Here is a 9,906-nt window from a genome sequence, read left to right on the forward strand (position 1 = left end):
ACATCTTAAGGGTTTCAAACACAAATATTGTCCTCTTTAGACTTTCTCTTATGAGTTTTCCCTCAAGGTTTTAAAATGCTGTCTACTATAAAATGGTTTCCACACTCTTTAAGAATGTTTCGTACCCCTGTCTAACCGATGTGGGATCTCACAATCCACCTCTCTTCGGGGTCCTGCATCCTCGTCGGCACTTATTTCCCTCTCCAATCGACGTGAGATCTCACAATCCACCCCCCTTCAAGGTCCAACGTCCTTGCTGGCAATAGTTCCACTCTCCAATCGATGTGGGTTCTCACAATCCACCCCCTTTAGGGCCTAGCGTCCACGCTGGTACTCATTCTCCTGCCCAATCGATGTGGGTTCTCACAATCCACCCCTTTTAGGGCCTAGCATCCTCACTGGCACTCATTCTCCTCTCCAATCGATGAGGTTCTCACAATCCACCTCCCTTCAGGGCCCAACGTCCTCACTGGCGCACACCGCCCAATGTCTAGCTCTAATACCATTTGAAACCGCCCAAACCAACTGCCAACAAATATTGTCTGCTGTTGGCTTTCTCTTCTGATTTTCCCTCAAGATTTTAAAAAGCGTTGGCTAAGGAGAGGTTTTCATACCCTGATGAATGCTTCATTACCCTCTTCCACCAATGTGGGATCTCACAATCCACCCCTTTTGAGGTCCAGCATCCTCACTGGCACTCATTCCCCTCGACGTTGGATTTCACAAATATGGACTGCAAAGTCCCCTAAGTGCCATTTCCAACCCTTAGAGTTAATCACATGATAAATCCAAAGAAGAACTCACGATCCACACAAAACATATAGCAGAGTTCCTTTAGAAACTCAAGTGCACAAAAGAGTGCACGAATGCCCAATTTCATAAGAAAGTAGACTAACTTCAGAGCCAAGCTATATTCCACCTTGAGCATAGCAAACAATGTACATAAGACCAAGAGACAGGAATGTATGAATAATGAAAATTTGCAATGCATTCCTGGATTTAATGGGGTGCGGATGACAATCTGTAAATGCAACATTCATCCTCTAGATGAATGAATTCAGTTTAGTTTCAAAGTGCTCTTCACATTCATATGATAACAGTCACAAATCCTTAACAACCAAGGAAGAAAAGCAGACAATTAACTTAAAATTATGATGATTTAATCTATTTTAACAATCAACTGAAAATCAATAGCGGAAAACCAAAAAAGAGAAATGTATGTATCAGGAATTTGGGGACATTAGGAATCCAACGGTTCAAACTGTGTGTTAATACGAGAACAAAGTCAAATCAAACAGACGTACTTCTTAGTTGGTTTCTTCTTCAAAACCGCAGGCTCCGGCTGCTGCGGCTTAGGGTATTTTTCAGCCACACCAGGATCCAACCATTTGAGCGGGTGGAGATTAAAGAAAGGCCAATTCGGAACAGTAATCAATGTGGTGAGAATCACACCGCCGGCGTAAACCAAGATCATCATCCGAAACGATCCCATAACATAGCCAGTCGAAAAGGCCGCCACGGCAAATGCAAGCAACATAATCTGCATCATCTGCTCCGCACGCTTCTGCCCTTGCCAATCCATCTGAAGTATGGAAAAAAAAATGTAATAAAATCTACAGATCGAAACCAGCGGAGGGGCGTAGAACATAATTCGTCGATCAAAAACAGGTAGTCAAGGAAAATTACTGAGAATTCGAAAGGAAGATTTAACTGTAATGAAAAGACCTACCTACTTGGAAAAAGGGAAATCGTTTCATAGCGCTATGAGCAAAGATTCAAGAAGATACAAACGAAAATAAAGGGAATCAGAGGAATCATAGAGAGAACGAGTAGCAACCTGTAGGCGAAATTGGAGACGACGATGTGCAGACCAAAGGGTAATGATCCGCCGGAGGAAATGAGCAGAAGAAATACGTCAATTGTTTTGAGAAATCAAACGAAGAGCGGTATGTATTTAACGGTCCTGATTCGGAAGAATTTAGATGTAAGATCTCAGCCGTCCGCTGAATTCGCGCATCTACTCGACTGAACAAACAGTAAAAAGAAAAAGAAAAAGAAAAAGAAAAAGAAATAGTAAAATTACCTTTTTGTCCCCGAGTTCGTTTGGTTTTGAGGTTTCATCCGATTTTTTCTTTAAAATAATATTTTATTAAAAAATAAATATATAAAAACTTTATTTGGTTTATGAATTTATATTTTATTGGATTCAAATAAATAAAAAACTTTATTTATTAAATTGTTCATGAATTTTTTCTCAAATTAGATTAAATTAAACAAATTTCTTATTAATTCTAGATATACGTTTATGATATATTTATTTATACCGTTAATTATTTATTATTTATTCTCCACCCCATCTTTAAAATAATTTTTTAGCTATTTGAAGTTAGTTTTCAAGGATATATATTAATATTAAGTCACAAATTTTAATTAAACATTTGAAAATAAATAAATAAATAGTTTAAGAAATAATATTCTAATTTTATTAAAGATAAAAATAAAAAAAAAAACAAAGTAACATTTAGTTTTATTAAAAAAAAAAAAAAAAAAAATAATAATAATAATAATAAATAAATAAAATGATATTGTCAATTTGAGCATAAGCTTTGGAGAGATTATAAACTCCCTCACACCAATGGACATAGTATTTTTTAATTATAAACTCATAATTTTTTAGCATAAGCTCTCGTGTTTGCTTTGGGATTCCTAAAAGGTCACAACCAAATTTAAGCCTCACACATATAATAAAGTTTGATTATAAACTCATTCATTTTCTAAATTAGAAAAAAGCCAAAATTATTAATTTAAAAATTTTAACATCCTTTCCGGTCTAAAAGAGATTGAGATGACATTTTCAATTGAAAAACATAAAAATATTACATATATTTTCACAAAATCTTCCTCTCCCACCTCCACCTCCACAGTCCACGTTCTTTGAAACCATATTCTTATTTCAAATTAAACAAGGGAATTTCTATAATTCAGCATAAAGCATAAAAGATCTGGAGTATTGGGATTTCAAACAATGAACTAAACACAGAGGGAGGTTAAAAAGGAAGTAAAGATTTGAAGAACTCTTGGCTTAAAAGGGAATAAAAATCCAAAATGAACATGATCGAGGATCCCATAAACTAAAAAGTTAAAGAGGCATTGGATACCGAACAACTCGTTCTAGTATTTGACTTAAGCAACCAAACTCTGCTTTAAAACAAAAAAAGAAGTACAAAATGCGGCAATAATATTGGATCAGGATGAAGCACCACTGCGGAGAGCTTGACCCTTCTTGCTTTTACTCGTTGCCAACTGGGTCTCAGGCTGCCACCACAAAACCAAGCATTTATGAACAACCCTTTCCTAAACACCAATAATATACACAAATCTAATACAAATTTTACCTCTTTCTTCACAGGTTCTTCCTTTTCTGACAAAATAAGCTCGATGTGGCATGGAGATGACATATAGGCTGCACAAGAAAAAATAGACACCAAACGTTCCAGATAGTTTATGCAATGATCAAACCAGAAACAATTTAGTGTTGTTCTTTTTGAGATCTTAAGAAAAAAACATACGGTTAATTCTTCCATGAGCACGGTAGGTTCGACGTCTTTGTTTTTGTGCTTGATTCACCTGGATGTGGGATACAATGAGAGAATCAACGTCCAGTCCTTTCACCTGAATGAAGAAGATACCATAGTCAGGTGAGAAGCAGTGTTATCGAAAAAAGGGACGACATACGTAACTAGGAGAGAAGATCCTACATACTTCGGCATTACTCTCGGCGTTCTTAAGAAGATCTAGAATAAATTTTGCAGACTTAACAGGCCAGCGTCCTTGTCCATTTGAGTGCCTATTTTTTGCTTGAGCAGTTCGACCAACTCCTCCACAGAAACGTCGGAATGGAATAGCCTGCTTGTGGGCAAGAACATCCTCCAAATACCTCTTCGCCTTGGCCAAGGGCAACTTCCTAAGGGCATGCGCAGTCTCTCTTGTATTCTACAGACAAAAACAGATGGTGGATGCAATTAGTTAATGCACAGATAAAAAAACAAGTTCATGCACGATGAGAATGTTAATTGTTACACTTAGATAACATTCTACGCGATAAGCTATATTATTCGTGTAGCATCATTTACTGAACCTTTAGCAACTAGCTTTACAGAGGTTCACCCAATAACAATGCATTCAGTTTCCCTGAATTTGACGAGAGCCACCATTCACAAAAGGCAACAGAGCCCTGCTTTTTTTAAACAGGTATATTTCATCAAGATAACTCCTAGGGTTTCAAGTAACTGATAGCAAAATGTTGATACCCCACTTATAAAAGCCTATCTAGGTTCACTTCTTTAATGCATATATCACTTTATTTTCTGAAATTTCATGTATAACACCTTTTTGAACACTATGCTATAGTAAAATTGTAGCACAATTTACTGAACCTTCAGTGATAATTACTACAGAGGTTCACCCAATAACCATACACTTAGTTTCCCTGAAGTTTACGAGAGCCCAGTTCACAGAGGCAACGAAGCCCTGCTTTTTTCATCAGGAAGTCCAATATCAGAATATCCTCCATAAATGTGGTAAATTTTTTCCAATTTCTACATAATATTTAGTATGTATAATATAAGATTATTTTAATAAATGGTCATAAAAATTTTTTTACTAACATTTAACCTGTGTTCTTCGAGTCAAACAAGAAAAGGCCTATCAGCAATAAAAATTTAGGTTCCAAGGACCATCATCGATATAAACTTACAGACAGTAAATACTATAAGGCTTATGTTGCATCATTTACTGAACCTTCAGCAATTAGAACAACAGAGGTTCACCCAATAACGATACATTCAGTTTTCCTGAAGTTTACGAGAGCACTATTCACAAAATAGGCAACAGAGCCCTGCTTTTTTCATCAGGTTGGTTACAAACTTACAATCAGCACCAGATAATTATCAAATGCACAACATAAAGTAAGATAGTGCAAAATTATAAATCTTATAAGCATAATCCAAAAACTATCAACCATGACAGCAAGCAGCAAAGATTATGTAGCATCATTTACTGAACCTTTAGCAATTATTTATACAGAGGTTCACCCAATAATGATCCAATTCGATTTTCCTGAAGTTAAAAAGAGCACTATTCACAAAATAGGCAACAGAGCCCTGCTTTTTTCATCAGGTTAATATCAGACAGTCATAAAATAATCGCATTCACGACATCAAATATTGTAGATGGCATTACTCTTAATCCAAAACATTAACAGCTATAAATGAATACATGTATTAAAAATCTACATATTTGCACAGAATTGGCGGGTTTTCATTCAACGAAGAAGAACAATGAAATGAGAAAGCAGTTAAAGCAGCTAAGTTACCTTGAAATGGACTCTGAGGTCGGAGCCTCGAGCTTTGCAGGCTGAATATATATTATAAACCAAAATTATTAGATTCTGAACTTCTAAGTTACTAACAGAACCTCAGAAATATTGCAAATCATACAACTGCATAACGAAAATCAATATGAAACAAAAAAAAAAAAAAAAAAATACAAATTAAGAAGAACAAACTTACACTTGGTGATGTTATCCGGCTCCCTTGAGTACTTGACCTGTAAAAGGGAACATTAACATAAATCTGAATTCAGAAACTTGCTAAGCTTGTGGAATTTCAAGCATTGTACAGATAATAAGAAGTGAAAAAGGAGATCGGAACGCTGAAAGAGGAAATGTACCATGGCGGCGGATGCTAATTCTTCACCTCTCTGAACCAGATTGAGTCCCTCCTGCAAGCAAGAGTACTAGGAAGACGAAATTCGAGTTTCTTATAGTAGAGAAACCCTAATCGTGAACCGCTGAACATGGACTTTATATTGGGCCAGGCTTACACGGCCCACTATCATTTTCCCTCTATCCGTTATTTATATATATATATATATATATAATTTTAATTAAATTGAAAATGAATTTTATACTTATAATTCTTTTTTTCTTTTTTTTTTTTTAAAAAAAACCTCATTTTAATAAAACACTTGCAAATAAGATTTATTCAATTTCTCCCAACCAAATTTATAATTTAACTTCAAAATTTTAAATTTTGATTATTATTTATTTATCTATGTGTGACACTATTTTAGCTCAATAACTCCATCTCGAGTCAAATTACACGAGAAATAAAATTTTATATCAATGTATTGTTGCGTCCATGCATAATAACGCTCTTGTATAGCTTAGTGGTAGAACTATTATCACATGATATGGTGAGACACTTGTCAAAACCGAGAGGTAATTATCACGAACTCTACTTTAATAGTGGGGGAGAAATCTCAGTCTATTTTAAACCCTAAACTTCTAAAAAAAATTCATGTGAATAAGGAAAAAACATGTTGGAAGGACTCGTGTTGGTCTGTTATGATAGTTTTCAGTCTTAAGAAGAAAGGAATAAATAACATGATTATGTTATAGGGAATGTAGGGGAAAGTCAGATTGTCGGGGCCATCTCATGGTGACCAACTAAACTCTTATACTTTTTAGTTGGGTCAGGTCAAGTCGAGTCATGTCGTCTTCCCTTCATCAATAATCTCTCTTCTCTCGACTTTCTCGTCTTGCAATGAGTGCAGCTCTCAAATTTAGTTGTCAACGATTATGATTGAAACCTTTATTGAGCTAATTTAGAAAATGATCATAGGTTTATAAGTAAGGAATATATTTCCATTGATAATTGTGAAGAGTCAATATCATATCATTGTGCAACCGAGAGACTTAATAGTTTAAAAAAAATTCAAAATAGATTTTCAAAAAAAAAAATCTACCATTAAAATAAGATTATTTACTTGCAACTCTTCGTGGGCCTCGGAAAGCAGGCCCACGGATAGTTGTGCTATTACATTAAAAAAACTGTAAACCCTAAATCCTAAACCCTAAAACGTGTTTGTTGCATTATTTACGTTAGATATTTTAAAAAATCATCGACATTTTTCAATTTCATGTACGAAAATTTGTAGCTTTTTATATGGATAAGGATGAAAGATTTCTTTGTCCACCATATCTTTGGTAGGACATATTATAATAAAGTAGCACATTAAATGTCCTAACAAAATCACCAACACTGCATCCCACAAGCCATCAACGAACCGTCAGTTTCATGTGAAACCTAAGTTTGTTTGGCTACATACATCACTCGTACATGCATGTTCAATCGTCTGCGACTCTATCTAACTTGCCTCTATACTAGGCCAAATCATCCGACTTGATGTTGCCTCTATTCGAGTCCAAGGTCTCTCACATATAACATTGCATCTCATATTCTCATCTTGGTTCTCAATAACATGACATTCACGTCATGATATCATCTCAAGTTCAAAATGTCATCGACCATTGTAGCTTTCATCCATCTCGGTTCTATCGACGCATGTACCCTTCTCGTATCCACGCTAAATCATTTACGAACTCTGTACCTGATAGTTAGTGCATATATCAACCTTTAACACATGGTCTGTGGTGCAATGTCTGCACACCCATGTCGTTTGACACTGTCTTTGAAGACTAATTTCAAAGAAAGTCATCTGAGACACTCGTCTTGCAACACTCGGCCTTAGTGTGACACAATATGTGTCACAAGGTAACTCACTTAGGTCACAAGGTCTAGGGATGGTGGAGAGCTGACACTATGCCTCCTCCTAAGGTACATTCTGAGGTATTTTTTAGTATGGTAGAAGTAGACATGATTTTGGTGAACGGTCATACGGTCTTGTGGACTGTCTGTCCAGTGTCTGATTGACACCAAATTTAACGAGCTTCAAACTTGACTCTAGAGTCGCATGCTCAAGCTCCTTTTGGAATCCAAACTTTCGAGGTTAAGGCTCGGGGCCCTAACTGGCCCTTTATTACGTCTATCCTTGACCCTTTTGTCTACTTGTTTCCTCTATTTTGTTTATGGGTTAGTTTGACTCGAATGCACATCTATTTGATATGTTAGATGACCGTCCTCCTCGGTCGCATCATGACACTTTTGACGTTAAGCTACACACCCCAACTATTTTGAGCTATTAAAGCAATTATTATGTGAATCGTATCCCACATGGTCACAACTGCAAGCACTCGATATAATCAATGTAATGATGTCATCGGTACTCTTTTGCCACCAACCGACCCTTTACTTTTCAACCTCCCCATTTTCATTTAATTTAGTTTCAGAAATTCACGTGTATTTCAACCAAATTGATAGGTACAACTTCTAAATTTATGTGAGTAAGAAAAGAAAGATTGATCCCTTGCCCTTGAGGCTTCTCAGCCGCAAGAACAGGGAACGAATCCTCCAAAAATGGAATGTGTTCGTAATGACTACCACAATTAGCTCCCTCATCACTGACGACTATTTTTTCTTGGTGGGAGTGAACGATGTTTTTTTTGGCGTTCCTTTCTGACAAGCATGAGAGCGATGGTTTTTCAAGATTGGTGGGTTGGAGAGGGAAATGAAGCATTTCTTATAAGGGTGTGAAAATCTCTCTCTAACAGACGCGTTTTAAAATTGTGAGGTTGATGACGATACATAACGGACTGAAGTAGACAATATCTATTAGCGTTGGATTTGAAAAGTTACGATTTCCCCACTCACATAATTATTTAATCATAAATAATAATAATAATAATAATAATAATAGTTTTTGTACAAGCATTTGAAATTATGCCCAAAATATATTTTTAATTAATTAATTATCTAATTCAAATAATTTAAATGTTTTTAAAATTAAATTTTTATGAATGTTACCAACTAAACCTCATATTTTGTAAATTTTTAATAATTAATGCAATTTCCATTTTTTTTTATTTTTTATTTTTTTTTGTAAATATTATTTATTTGCAACTATGCATGGGCCTTAAAAATTACTCAGGCCCATTTGTCGCTATTCTATCACATTAAATTTGATTTTTGTCGTATTATTAAAGCTATTAATTTAACTCATAATGGTTGGTGTCAATAAATCTTGACTACTATCTTTTCATCCCTTTAAAATATTTTTTTTGATTATTATTTAAAAATATCAACCATCTTTTACATTTACACGTATTTAAAAAAGAAGAAAAAAAAAAGTGAACACGACCTTTCGAGTTCAGAGAAACATGAATTGAGTTTGTGGAGCTCTTGTTTATGATTTTCAGGCAATAATCAACGTCGTGATAGTACCAGGTCAGTATGAGAAATAAAACTCAATTCTAAAAGATTCGTAATGTCATTTCATTGAGGGGAACGATCCCGTGCTTGTTAAGCTACTAGCTTCATGTGGTCCCTCACCCATTCTAAAAGCGTTTTGAACAAGAATAGTTTAGGATCCATTAATTGTACCCACATAAGGTCTCTTTATAACACTATAATTTAGGACACGACTTTGCTACCCATTAATTGTACCCACATGAGGTCTCTTTATGACACTATAATTTAGGACACGACTTTGTTGCTCCATCTCTTGGTAGATCATTATGGATAATTGTAGTCCCATACTCTTGCGATAGGTTCACTAATTGGAGCTACTGGCTTAATTACCAATCTTCATATTGTTATACAACTCGTTAGGAGTGACCTTCGTAACTATTGTCACACCACAAACGCTCGCCCCTCTTCAAAGTAAGTTCATGATTAAGGGTGAACGGGCGAGCTCGTTCATCGTCCCTATTATGAGATTCTTGTGAATTTTTGTGCTACATACTTCTTAAATTATTGGCCATGTTTATTATATTGTTATGTTTTATGTCCGTGAGATATTATGACATACCATGTACCATAAACATACCTGTTAGCTACAATATTATAAAAACTAAAATTTTATTTTGTTTAAAAAATATATGTAATTTTCAAAATTTTCAATAATACCATTAAATTAAAAAAATAAAAAAAATATCATTGAATTTAC

At 35.1% G+C, this 9,906-nt stretch overlaps 1 protein-coding gene, 1 long non-coding RNA gene and 4 other non-coding genes across 6 annotated transcripts; all 6 read right to left on the reverse strand.

Annotated features, from left to right (window-relative positions):
* Positions 1-1,124: 1,124 nt before the first annotated feature.
* Positions 1,125-2,117, reverse strand: LOC111466559. Its single transcript, XR_002714396.1, has 3 exons — positions 2,084-2,117; positions 1,838-1,963; positions 1,125-1,582 (listed from the first exon to the last, which is right to left on the reverse strand). It is a non-coding gene; the product is annotated as an uncharacterized LOC111466559 (long non-coding RNA).
* A 937-nt stretch (positions 2,118-3,054) lies between these two features.
* Positions 3,055-5,868, reverse strand: LOC111466530 (60S ribosomal protein L17-2-like). Its single transcript, XM_023111218.1, has 7 exons — positions 5,731-5,868; positions 5,571-5,607; positions 5,375-5,415; positions 3,763-3,993; positions 3,570-3,672; positions 3,396-3,463; positions 3,055-3,315 (listed from the first exon to the last, which is right to left on the reverse strand). The coding sequence occupies exons 1-7, from the start codon at positions 5,731-5,733 to the stop codon at positions 3,247-3,249; spliced, it is 552 nt and encodes a 183-aa protein (XP_022966986.1). The 5' UTR covers positions 5,734-5,868; the 3' UTR covers positions 3,055-3,246.
* On the reverse strand, positions 4,116-4,244 carry LOC111466649. Its single transcript, XR_002714416.1, has one exon. It is a non-coding gene; the product is annotated as a small nucleolar RNA snoR74 (small nucleolar RNA).
* LOC111466653 lies at positions 4,414-4,540 on the reverse strand. Its single transcript, XR_002714419.1, has one exon. It is a non-coding gene; the product is annotated as a small nucleolar RNA snoR74 (small nucleolar RNA).
* LOC111466652 lies at positions 4,778-4,907 on the reverse strand. The gene has a single exon (XR_002714418.1). It is a non-coding gene; the product is annotated as a small nucleolar RNA snoR74 (small nucleolar RNA).
* Positions 5,042-5,172, reverse strand: LOC111466648. Its single transcript, XR_002714415.1, has one exon. It is a non-coding gene; the product is annotated as a small nucleolar RNA snoR74 (small nucleolar RNA).
* Positions 5,869-9,906: the final 4,038 nt, after the last annotated feature.

This window comes from Cucurbita maxima, unplaced genomic scaffold (genome assembly GCF_002738345.1).
Source record: "Cucurbita maxima cultivar Rimu unplaced genomic scaffold, Cmax_1.0 Cma_Scf00031, whole genome shotgun sequence".
In the NCBI taxonomy this organism is placed as follows: Eukaryota; Viridiplantae; Streptophyta; class Magnoliopsida; order Cucurbitales; family Cucurbitaceae; genus Cucurbita; species Cucurbita maxima.

Bases quoted from the DNA above. Each gene is read 5' to 3' on its own strand.
- LOC111466530 (XM_023111218.1), bottom strand. The intron at 5,416-5,570 runs GTAAGTTTGTTC...ATATATATTCAG, and splicing joins GCCGGATAACATCACCAAGT to CCTGCAAAGCTCGAGGCTCC. The intron at 3,316-3,395 runs GTAAAATTTGTA...TTGTGGTGGCAG, and splicing joins AAGAACCTGTGAAGAAAGAG to CCTGAGACCCAGTTGGCAAC.